Source organism: Pleuronectes platessa, chromosome 14, assembly GCF_947347685.1.
Source record: "Pleuronectes platessa chromosome 14, fPlePla1.1, whole genome shotgun sequence".
NCBI classification, from domain to species: domain Eukaryota; kingdom Metazoa; phylum Chordata; class Actinopteri; order Pleuronectiformes; family Pleuronectidae; genus Pleuronectes; species Pleuronectes platessa.
In genome coordinates, this window is record NC_070639.1 from 11,827,813 (window position 1) to 11,840,076 (window position 12,264).

The following is a 12,264-nucleotide window of genomic DNA, read 5'->3' on the forward strand; positions in this document are numbered from 1 at the left end:
GTTTCATCTGAAGTATACCTGACTCAGCATGTAAGATTAATGGCCAGGGACCCTGGGAGTAGCAGTGTTGCTACTGTTGGAACTGCAGCACCCTCTACAGGCGACAGACTGGAACTGTGAGGAACCTTTTTAGATGAGGACACCATCAGGCCGAACATGAAGCCGTTCAGATTTTGATTTAGAACAGTTTTGTGTCTACCCTGATACGATGAAACATAGAACATGACTAAGACAACGTTAGTTAGGAACCAAGAGGTTTTCTTTAATGTACCTAAAACCGTTAAAGTTTGCTGTCTGTTGTAGTTTAAAATGTTGTAATAACTGTGATAAAATGTTGTTAACCGTTCAAGTCAATACAGAAATGTTGTACTGCGGCGTCGCTGAATTTAATATGACGTCAATAAATACACTTTGTCTCAGGAACCCCAGGTCTGACTGACTTCCTGAGTCCCTGCTCATTGCGGACATGATGTTTTTTTGATAAAGTCAGTTGTCTCCCATCGTTAACTCCATGTGGCCTGACCACTTGAAAGATTTAGAGCATGAATGTTTTAACTCAGTTGCTCAGTGGCCTGATTCATTATCGTAGCATTATAAGTGACTCTGTTTATTAGTTTCGATGCAAAATCGCAATGGATGAGAATAGTGGACATGAGAAACACCATATATGTTCACGTATGATCTGGTAATCATTAGTCTTTCGCCCAAATAGATGAACTAGTAACCGGACTTTGTCACGTCGCCTCTTTTTTTTAGGATTACTCATTACTCCTTTATTATTTTTAATGTTAATGTGATACCTGGTGTCTTTTTTCACACTATAACATGGGCACACAAAGGAAGCCTTTCAAACACTTCTCGCCAAAACGTAATGACTAACCGCCAGCTCATGTGTTCTATGCCTCATCACTCTCAGAGACCTGTGTCTCTCCCTCACCACTAGAGATGAAGACAAGATATGTTGTCTGTAAATCATCTCAGTGAAACACATGTCCACTGTGTAATTTCCCTGCCTGGGGTGATTTTATTTCCTCTCTTTTTTTTCTTGAATCTACTAAAAGACCGTTATACACATTTTAAGCCGCCACATGGCAGGTTTGCAGATCGTTGCTTTCCTCAGCGGCCTTGCCGGGCTGGGGGCCACCATTGGTGCCACAGTGTCCAATGAATGGAGGGCCACCAGCCGGGCGTCCTCGGTCATCACGGCGACCTGGATCCTTCAGGGTCTTTGGAACAACTGTGCTGGAAATGCAATTGGAGCTCTGCATTGCAGACCACATCACACCATCTTTCAGCTGGAGGGTAAGTTCAGACTGTTTCGACTGCCATACGCACACACACACACACACAAAATCTGTTCAGTCTTTCCTGAAAACATTCATCGTTAAATACCTTGATGAGTAAATTATGTTAAGTGTCTAGTGTGTGAACATACATATAAAGTTATGGTAACACTGTGTACATTCAGGGGAGATGCTTTATGAAATATCCCTAATAGTTTTGAATAGTTTTCAGAGTAAGGCGTTTAAAACTATTCACTACAAAAAGACAGGAATCAACTTGTTTCGTAAAGCTTATTGATGATGTGTAAAGTAATGAAACTGCTGCTAATCCTTTCAAAACTTAAAATTTGAAGGGTTAATTCACAGCATATTTTGATGTAGAAGACATTTAAACATCTTTCACTACAATACATATAACCACTTTGAATATGGATTTAATGCATCGTTTATAATGACTCTTGAAGATTATTGGCGGAGTTATGTCTGTTTTGCAAAGAAAGCTTATTGTTCTTCCATAAATATCTCTATTATAGGAGTCTGTCTGACAGTGTATTATCAGCAACAGACTTAAATTGTCTTTGTCCTAAAAAGGGTAAATGGTCCAGACATATTCTGATAACTAACTTTGTAAAAGTAAACTGAAAAAAGAAATAATCAAAGCATTTGTTATTGTAATCTATGTTCCAGATGATTGCCCTCATTCTGAGTTTGTGTGTAAATGTGTAATCTTTTATCGGAAATGTCCAACTGAGAGTTTCTTAGTCACAGAAGGTTCAGCAGAGGTCAGGTAAACAGGAAGTAAACAACAGTATCGGGTCAGCAAGAGACAAAGTTGTATTAGCTCAAAGACAGATTACCGTATTTAATGACATGTGTTGTCAAATGTTTTTTTTTGTTTTGTTTTGTCATTGCAGTACTAAACTAAATGTTTATTTTGGCATTTTTGTTCATGATTTTCCTTTTGTTACTGTATAAATTTACTTTTTTATTTGGCAGTTTATCAATACAGTTGATCAGTTCGACATTACGTTGTCCATTCAGTTTCGATTTTTACATTTAGTTTTCTCTGCATTTTAAAAACATTTTTTGTGTATGAATCTTTCGGTACAGAGGATAAATCTCAACTAAAAGTTACAATAACCACAAAAACTCTGATAATAGTTTTAGAAATTTACCAGAATCATAAAATCTCAGGGTTATTGTTGTTGTCATCTTAATTTGTAAACACACCTGCATGGATGAATAAGGAGTAAAATATAATGTAAGGTTAATTTTATTCATTCTATTGACTTGTTTATTCATCTCTACATTTATCTATTTTGGTGCATGTATATGTTAATGTTTAAATCCTCCACAGTACACACTGTAGCTCCTGTCATCACACGACTGCCCCCATCAGATAGAGCTGAGAATCTTGACTCTTTTTTCACGGTGTCCATAATTATGCAGAAATAAGTGTAGAATTAAATAATTAAATATATAGAAAAATGAATTATAGAATGGTTTAGTTATTTATTTCTCATTATAGGTAGGTGCGAAGCTCTAATATACATTGTGTATTCATTCTGAATGCCTTCTCAATTAGTTTTGTCCTGTTGCACTAGCTTTCAGACGATATAGACAGTTTAAAAAATATTACAAAAGCAAAAATTACTGAAGTAATTTCCCATTATTATATTATTGTCACATATTAATCAAATTAATGTAATAGTACTGGACACGGTGCCACCACAACAATACTGTTCCGTGTGGCTTCGGTCCCAATCATCTCCCTGTGTGTCACGTGTACTGGTTGAGGGGGGGGAAGTCGCGATACACTATTGGCTACTTGTTGATGTTTCGGGCCAAACTCCTCCCTGCAGAATTCAACTCTTCACAACACATTAACCATCAATCACAGCCTCCCCATTGAACTTGCTTGTGCGGAGCCGAGCCACATTTTCAACAAGCTTTACCAGCCGGGGGAACCGCTGATCAATTCTAAGTCCAACAGTAACTGGCCCGCAGAAACCCTCTTTGCGGTATGAGCAGCATGCTTCAGGAGATCGTGGGCTTTATAGTCAGCACCTCAGGGTGGGTGCTGGTTTCCTCCACCCTGCCAACGGACTACTGGAAGGTGTCTTCACTTGATGGAACAGTCATCACCACTGCTACCTACTGGTCCAATCTGTGGAAGGCTTGTGTCACCGATTCAACAGGAGTCTCCAACTGCAAAGACTTTCCCTCCTTGCTGGCTCTGGATGGTCAGCTCTTTTTCATGTTTGTTGAATGCTTATTTTTTCCTGCCTGTGACTCAGCTCATTTCTTCAAGTTTTGAATGGCTTCGATCGATCGTGTTGACTTAAGCTTCTGTTTATTTCCAGCTGAAGAGCACAGGGTAATATCTGATAATGTCATCTTCCGTTTATCATGCTTTTCTGTTGTATCCCTGGTTCTCTCAAATTTGCTTGACAAATTCAGGTTAGAGATTATTGCAAGCCAATTATATATCCTTAAGTTGAATTCAAGTCCCAGAGGAACGGCTCATTTACCTCCAAATGTGTCAATGTTTAGCCTCAGCTCCCTGAGCCTGAAAGCTGTGAAGGAGATTTACTGGGAACCTGAGGCAGTTTCTTCCACGGCTGAATGGTTTCAGCAGGTTAACCGCCGAGGTAATATTTACCCCAACATCACATCTGAATGGGACATTTCAGACAAGGGCAGTCACCGCACCAGCAGGAGTGCTTAAAGATAATTATGGTCACTCGTGACAAATTGTGTTTCTTGCTTAATGTGTAAATCGGTCAGAAGGTCAATGACTCATTGACCTTGTTGTGGGCGGAAGTGAGGAACACCAGAGAGCACAAGCACAGAGAGTGATTCAGACGGCACGTGCACTGAGCTCTGTTTCATGCTTGCAGGTTTCATCCAGGCCTGCAGGGGACTGATGATTGCCGCCATCTGTCTGGGTTTCTTCGGTTCCATATTTGCCCTCGTTGGAATGAAGTGTACCAAAATCGGAGGAACGGACAAAGTCAAAGCGAATATCGCCTGCTTTGCTGGAGTTAATTTCATTCTTAGTGGTAAGTACAGCAGTCCTGTGGAATTATTGGTGTAATAGCATTTTTCTGTCGATCTAATTTCACTTTTTCATATTCGTCTCAGGCCTCTGCTCGTTGTCGGCGTGTTCCCTTTACGCACATCGGATAACATCAGAGTTTTTCGACCCAATGTATATTGCACAGAAGTAAGCACCATGTATCTGTGTATCCATAATGTTTAAATGTTACTCAACCAGCTAAGTGACATGACTGCATCTCTCTTCATCTCCAGGTACGAACTGGGAGCTGCTCTTTTTATCGGCTGGGCAGGTTCAGTCCTCTGTATCATCGGAGGCAGCGTTCTCTGTTTCTCCATCGCAGATTCCTGCAGCAAAAGGTTTGTATGAGACATATGTTATAAATAAGCTCCTGAGCGAATGTTTTTTGTTGTCTCATATATTCTGTCTGATGAAGATGAATCTGTTTTCTCTCTCTCTCTCTCCACAGCCGCAGTCAGGTGAAATATATCTACAGAGGTGCACCCTCACACTCTCATATCTCATCTCACCCAAGAGGGCAGGCCACCTCTGTAAACCAGAGGCTGCCTCCAGACTACAGCAGCCCCCCTGGGAGTCAGCACTTTGATAAGAATGCATATGTTTGAAGAATGTGAATATGAAACACTATTAGTTGAAGCCACTGGTGAGTCGAATATATATATATATATATATATGTATACCAGGTCCTTGGGACATGAACGAAAGTTGATGGTTTGTCTACCATCAGCAACATTTGCTGATATTCATCTATGACTCACCAGGAATTAAGTTAAACACATTTGTGTTTCTTCCAGGTGTATATTAGTTCAAAGGTATATGACATTTTACTTAGCTGGGAATTTGCTATTTTCCATAACGTTTCTGCATTTCTGTTTTTACCAGGCCTACATATTGCTGTACACTAAATACATTTTTAGTTAAGCCACATTAATAAAAAAATGCCTATTTTGCAATCCCTGGTTCCACCCCATTGTCTGGATCCGCCTCAAAACATAAAATTGTACAGTAAATGCGTTCGGAAGTTCTCACGCAATCCTCGTAACATTCAAACAAACCGATAAACAACTTCCTTGGCAGAGATAAAAAATAAAGATGTGTCTTATAATTAGACATCCAAGAATCCAAAGCACTTGTAATGCCTGCATCATTTTCTATTGTGGTAGTTTTGTAGGACATTTCCTTTGGTGGTTGGACCTTGTAGCTGTAAATGACCTGTGCATGCAAAATTGTTTTTTGTATGATTTTATATTAAGTAAAGTTATTGTTTCTGTGAGCGTGAAGAGAATTATGAGCAGTCTCAAAGACATAGGAATAAAACTGATTAAAATGAGTAATGCAGCGGAGTTGACTTTGTGTCTCACTTGTTTTGTCAACAGATGATGTTTCACCTGCTCGTCATTGTTTACACTTTATACTGAGGTGCTCCATCAGAGTCTCTTTACTTTAATGTGTATAGGTGGTAAATAAGAATGATCAAACATGGATAGGAGGGTGCAAGCCTTTATGCGTATTTCTACTATAACTGGATCTTAAATGTGTTGTTGTTTCGTACCACAGTGTAAAAGGGATGTAAACCTGAAAAGTTTTGTGAAATATCCAAAGAAGGAGGCACACTCCAGGGAGTTTACAGTAAACATCTCACACAGTGGCACAGCGCCCTCATCAACACTAACAGCACACCGCCTCACCCTCCACGCCTCACTCCAGCCTCATCTAACCTCCTGCCTCTTCTGACCGCTCAGCAGGAGATTACACCTTAATGCACTTTCTGCATTGCACTTATGTGAAAAAGCGTAATTACCCAGCTCAGTGGACGCTACCTGCTGTAACTGAGCGACTCCAGACATGAAGAAACGACTGGTTCAAATACTTGGCTTCCTGATTTCGTCCCTGGGATGGTTGTTTGTGCTGTGCACTATGGCCATGGACTACTGGAGGATCACACAGTTGGGAGGACAAGGGGGCTCGTTCATCATCAGAGTGGCCTGGTACTGGTCCAACCTGTGGAAGGATTGTTTCTCTGATTCCACCGCCGTCACCAACTGCAGAGACTTCCCTGTGCTCTGGACCGTCACCCGTAAGTGCTCCGTGTGTTTGATATACCTCACAACAAGTTCTTCCAATTCTGCTTCAGTTTCACAAAGATTTTAATCTGCAATTTCTGGCAAAATAAAATGTCATGATAGAGTAATATGTGTGGTTATCTTTTAAGCCTTTGACAAATTCACAATAGGCAAGGAAAACATTCACATTTTCTCAAATTTTTTGAAGTAGTACGTTGATATTGGTTTAAATACTATTTAAATTATGATAATCTAACATGCCAATTTGAGAGAGTCAATTTAAATTCATCTATGGAAATATTATACTTCATAACTTCAGAATAATGGCTTAAGTTACAATCACTTGCCCTGGTATTAGGGTTTTTAGGTAAAACATGCACTCAGACCCCGTTCAGACACGGTATTAACAACATACGACTTTGTGGTGGTATCATCTGATCTCTGCCATATGTATTGGACACACGGGTGAAGAGAGGTGCAGAACATTCAGGTGCTGTGCCAGACTGTTGAAGAGAGTAGGATCTAATGTAAGCCGAAAGCCGGTTGATCGAACTTTACCTCCGGTCATGAGCTTTAGATTGTAACTGGAAGAGCAACATTGCAAATACACAGATTTTCCTCCATCGGTTGGCCAGACACAGCCTAAGCGGTAGGTTAAGGGGCTTCCAATATCCATGTTGATCAGACATTTGATAAGGATGGAGGCAGGGATGGATGGATGGAAGGATGGCTGGAGGGAGGGAGAGATTTTATTTCAGTCCCACATCAGCCTCTTTTCAGTCTGACAGAAAGTGAACTTTGGAAAATGAACCTTTTCTGCTGCATCATTTTTTTATTGTGTCACAACCAAACTCTTCCTGTTTCCCGCAGCTTTCGTCCAGGGGGTTCGAGGATTGCTGATGTTCGGGTTAACGTTTGGATTCTTTGCTGTATTGCTTTGCTTTCTCGGAATGGAGTGCACTTTTATCGGTGGAGCTGATAAAACCAAGGACAAAATGGTTTTCGCCGGTGCAATATGCCACGTGGTCGGAAGTGAGTACAGATCATTGCGTGTGTGAGTTTGTCTTTGTGAATGACGGCAACTTTTAAACCTCATTTTTTCTTGATTTCCACGAAACCTCTGCACAGGTGTAGCGGGAGTTGCTGCCTACTGCCTGTACATCTACAGGGTCGCCAGAACAACCTTTGCTGCTAGTATAGGACCAGGAGTCTTACGGTACTTTTCTACACTTCCGCAATATTTTTCCAAGTGTTAACTTTGAACTTCACAGGACTTTGTTGTGCCCTCCAGGTATGACCTAGGCCCTCCCATATTTCTTGGATTGGTGGGATGTTTCTTAATCCTGTTGGGTGCAATCTTTTATGCTGTGACAGTCTGCAGAGCAATATGGCCAAAAAGGTATCTAAACCATCCACCTTTATCCTTTTTTCTGTACCTGCAAAGGTCATAGTGCCTAACTACATTTGTCGATGTTTTACAGTAAAGGGGTTTATTCCTATCAAGGAGGCACATACATGGTCCCTCGCTCCAGAGGACAAACGTACACTGGATACTACAGGCCCTCGTTGCAGTACGGATCTTACCTTGGCTCAGGACGGACCAGCAGCTCCAAGATCTCAAAGCTCTCTCAGACAACACCGACCACCACAGTCTCAGAAAGAGATGCATTCGTTTAATATCTCCAATCTATTTTGTTGTGTATATTTTATCCAAGAGACGAGCACAAACCAGCAGTTCTGAATGACAATGAGCATATTGTGGATTAATTTCCTTCAGCCTTCTCTTCAGAGCAGCATATGTACATTTTTAAGTTTGTGTTGTTGTTATTCACTTGTGATGTTTGTTTTCATAAAGCTGATCCCATTCTGTGGTAAATAAACTGTGTTTATGCTGCATTCATTGACTTTGTTGTCATTTAATCAACAGCATGTACAACTGGGAACATCACAGGGATCGCTATGTATTAATATGTAATTAAAAATAAACTTTGCACCTAACGATGAGCCTTCACAATTATTCTTTTGATTAAAATGTAGTGTATTACGTAAAGATATTGCTCATGGCAGAACCTATGTTAAACCAGTGGACCCTCATTTTTCGAAGAAATACAAGTTATTTCATGAGTGACAGCACTCTCATCAATCTGCATTGTGTATTAAATAAAAATGATATCAGCGTCGTTGCTATATTGGAATATGGCATTTGTAATTAAAAACTAAAAGGTTACATAAGACTGAGTCCATGCTGGCAGACTCCTGAGAACCAACAACAAACACACCATCAAAGTGACCTTCACAAAACAGAGCGTATCATGTGATGATGTACACAAACCCTGTTTTACCTGTGTGTGTGCGTGTGTCTGTGTGTGTGTGTGTCTCTCTGTTTGTGGGTACATACATGCTTGTATTTGTGTGTAAGTGTGTGTTTCCATATGCATCTATCACCTGAGGAGGCTCTTTCAAGCCAACAGTGCCTGACACATGTTAATTGGAGTAAGTGACCGCCGGTGGCTTTCCATCAATGCTTGCAGTAAGTAAAATCTATTTCAGCATAAGGCATGATGATTAAATGAATGTACCTGCATTTGGTTGCGTGTGCTTTGCTGTTTTTGGACAGAGGACAATTGTGCTAAACTCGTATCATCATCTCTATCAGCTTGGCTTTCTTTGGAATCAGTTCTGGTCTAAGTGGGGATGTTGAGGGATCAGAGATTACTAATGCACCAGGAACATCTGCTGGGGGGATGTTTCTCATAGTTACAAAACAAAAATACCAAAGCTCTGTAATATAATGAATAAAGTAATGCTCTCCTGTTTTGTATTAACCAGACACACCAGGGCAGGGTGACAGGGAGATTGTCACATATTCACTGTATGTCATTGACTGTCTAAAAGGTGCAGGTTCCATTCTCAGAATAGTAAATATTAAAATAATACAAATAATACAATCTACCATTGGCCAATACACAAATATGGCAATTAATTACACCTTAATCATTGGTTGGTTTAACTTCTCCAAGATTCGTTTATGTGTGCATTGAAGTATTTTTCGAAAAATGTCATATTAAGATGCATTTATTTGTCCCACACACATGCACAGGCACACTCATGCAGGTAGGGAAATTTAACCTCTGCTTTTAACCCATTTGGTGCAGGACACACAGAGCCTGTGTGCCTTGCTCAGGGGCACTAGACAGGGCAGGGAGAATCCTCTTGGATTTTTGGACAGATCAATCCAGGTTCGTCGTTTTGATGTTTCTCCGTGGAGTCAAACCAGAGACGAACCAGAGACCTTTTCTGCCCATAGCCCACGTTTCTGCCACTAGTCCACCGCCTCTCTAACAACTAATATTGAACTTTTTAATGTTGTTCTTTACTTTGAAACTGGTATTGAAAGGTACCATAAAATAATGTTTATTATTAGTAGATATATTATCATAATAATGTTAACAAAAAATGATAACAATGATCATAAGTATAATTATTATTGTTGTTGTTGTTGTTATTATTTTTTGTGTTTCACAGTAGTGTGAACTTTGTGAGGGGTTGGAAGACACTTTAATAGACCATTGGCTGAGGTTAACGATGGAAGAAACTCCTCCCAATTTCATATGACAGTCCACAGCCCAGTAACTATAAATCATAGGCTTTTCATTGAACTTGCTCGTGCTGTGCCGAGCCTAATTTTAAGAAACTTTACCGGCCAGGGAACCATTGCTGAATTTTTAGGCCAACGATCAACATAGGAGACAGCGTCTGTTGTGTGGAGAACTCTTCTGTGCAGCATGAGCAACTTTTATGTGGAGATCGTGGCCTTCATATTAAACATTTCTGGGTGGGTGCTGGTGTGCTCCACCTTGCCGATGGACTACTGGAAGGTCTACTCACTAGATGGAGTAGTTTTAGCCACTGCTACCTACTGGTCCAATCTGTGGAAGACATGTGTCATGGATTTGACAGGAGTCTCCGACTGCAAAGGCTTTCCCTCCTTGCTGGCACTGGACGGTCGGCTCTTTTTCATGTTGATTGAATGCTTGGGTGAACGTTTAGTTTGACTTTTTTAACTGTGCACTTCATCCGTGTTTGTTTCTTAGCAAAGGAGCATGTGGAAATATTTGGCGTTAATTGTTTTTCTCTGCCTGATGTGTAAATCAGTCAAAATCCCTTGAACTCATTGCATATGTGGCAAGAAGCACAAACAAAACAAAACACAAACAGAAGACACAGTTATTTTTAACTGCTAGTGCACTGAACTCTGTTTTACGTTCACAGGTTACATCCACACATGCAGAGGACTGATGATCGCTGCCGTCTGTTTGGGTTTCTTTGGTTCTGCATTTGCCCTGTTTGGAATGAAATGCACCAAAATCGGAGGAAGTGAAAGAACCAACGGGAGGATCACCTGCGTTGCTGGTGTTGATTTCATTCTAAGTGGTGAGTACAAGTGGGCTGGTGGAATTATTTATGTAATGGCATTTTATATTCATTTGATTCATTTTCTTTGAATTCTACTTTGACTTCTTCTTGTTGGTCTCAGGCCTCTGCTCACTGTCAGCGTTCTCCATTTACGCAAATCAGATCACATCAGAGTTTTTTGACCCAAAGTTTTTTGGTCAAAAGTAAGAACATTGTGACAATATAGTATATCCATAATGTATTAAAAACAAAAATAATTCAGTGACATTGCTGCTTTGCCCTTTGTCTGTATAGGTATGAACTGGGAGCTGCTCTATATATTGGATTCGGAGGCTCAGTCCTCTGTATCATTGGAGGCAGCATGCTCTGTTTCTCCTTCACAAATTCCTTCACCAAAAGGTTTGTGTGAGTAAAACATGCTATGTTAACATTTTTATAGAAGACTGTTGCAAATCATCTGCTGTGTTTATCAATTTTGATGAGTCGCATACTGTGGGTGGCCGATTTGTGAAGAAACTGTAAATCTGTCTTTTTTTTCTCCTCACAGTCACAGTCAGGAAAACTCTATCTACAATGGTGCAGCCTGACGTTTTCATATCTCCTCCAACCCAAGAGAGCGGGCAAGCAATGTAAACCTGCAAACCTGCTGGATTCAGCACTTTGGTAAGAATGTGCCTTTTACATCTGAGGAATGTGGATGTAAAAGACTTTCAGTTGACGCCACTGACAGGTCCCAAAAGATGTACTACTTCCGTAATACACAGAAAGATAAATGAATATTGGTGCTTTCGGTCTTGAATACATTTAAATTGATTCTATTGTATCATCTGTAAATTGCAACAATTGTTCTGTTGGTTGTATCTTTAACTGTAAAAAAATATTTAAACTGTGTCGGACACAGATTTCTTGTTTGTTATTATTTGACCATCAACTACCATTTTGTAATAAGTAAAGTTAAAGATAAAAAACAGCTGCATCTTGTCTTTGTGTTTAAAAAAGTGTGCTGTAAATAATTTACTTCACTTTCTTTTCTGTTATGGCTACAAACAATGCTTCAAACTGAATATTAATGTGTGTCACATTACGTCTGGTGGTGTGTGGAAGGTTTAAACATTTCTCATAAACTCTAGAGAATCAAATAAACACAAGGTAAACGTCAGTCCTGTATGTGTCCTAATAACTCGTGATGAGTGATGGTGTTAATTGTTAAAGTTAGTGAGCGCAGGCCAGAGGAGGAGCGAGGAGGAAACAGATTCCGACAGAGACTCTGACACAGACCGGACCTTTAATGAGCGTCTGTCCTGATCCTGGAGCAGCGAATATTTGTTGACAGGGTAGCTGTACCCAAACAGGAGTATAATATTAATTTATTAACAATAAAAAACACCCTAGAACACCAGTCTTATGTGGATGTGTATGGTGG

General features: G+C 40.1%; 3 protein-coding genes across 11 annotated transcripts; all 3 read left to right on the forward strand.

Moving 5' to 3' along the window:
* The first annotated feature begins 1,088 nt into the window (after positions 1-1,088).
* LOC128455973 (claudin-10) lies at positions 1,089-5,665 on the forward strand. 2 transcript variants are annotated; one of them, XM_053439961.1, is made up of 5 exons: positions 1,089-1,302; positions 4,184-4,345; positions 4,428-4,509; positions 4,596-4,700; positions 4,811-5,665. In XM_053439961.1, exons 1-5 carry the CDS (start codon positions 1,089-1,091, stop codon positions 4,965-4,967), a joined length of 720 nt encoding a protein of 239 aa, XP_053295936.1. In that variant the 3' UTR covers positions 4,968-5,665. The 2 variants fall into 2 exon arrangements, with proteins under 2 accessions (XP_053295936.1, XP_053295935.1); XM_053439960.1 differs by lacking the exon at positions 1,089-1,302 and adding an exon at positions 3,185-3,526.
* Positions 5,666-6,031: 366 nt separating this feature from the next.
* LOC128455972 (claudin-10) lies at positions 6,032-8,321 on the forward strand. The gene is made up of 5 exons (XM_053439959.1): positions 6,032-6,439; positions 7,296-7,457; positions 7,554-7,641; positions 7,717-7,824; positions 7,907-8,321. Exons 1-5 carry the CDS (start codon positions 6,208-6,210, stop codon positions 8,100-8,102), a joined length of 786 nt encoding a protein of 261 aa, XP_053295934.1. The 5' UTR covers positions 6,032-6,207; the 3' UTR covers positions 8,103-8,321.
* A 1,719-nt stretch (positions 8,322-10,040) lies between these two features.
* Positions 10,041-12,000, forward strand: LOC128455974 (claudin-10). 8 transcript variants are annotated; one of them, XM_053439962.1, is made up of 5 exons: positions 10,041-10,463; positions 10,698-10,859; positions 10,963-11,044; positions 11,136-11,246; positions 11,389-12,000. In XM_053439962.1, exons 1-5 carry the CDS (start codon positions 10,211-10,213, stop codon positions 11,426-11,428), a joined length of 648 nt encoding a protein of 215 aa, XP_053295937.1. In that variant the 5' UTR covers positions 10,041-10,210; the 3' UTR covers positions 11,429-12,000. The 8 variants fall into 8 exon arrangements, with proteins under 8 accessions (XP_053295937.1, XP_053295939.1, XP_053295940.1 ...); XM_053439964.1 differs by having other exon boundaries at positions 11,395-12,000; XM_053439965.1 differs by having other exon boundaries at positions 11,136-11,240; positions 11,395-12,000.
* The last annotated feature ends 264 nt before the right edge of the window (positions 12,001-12,264 follow it).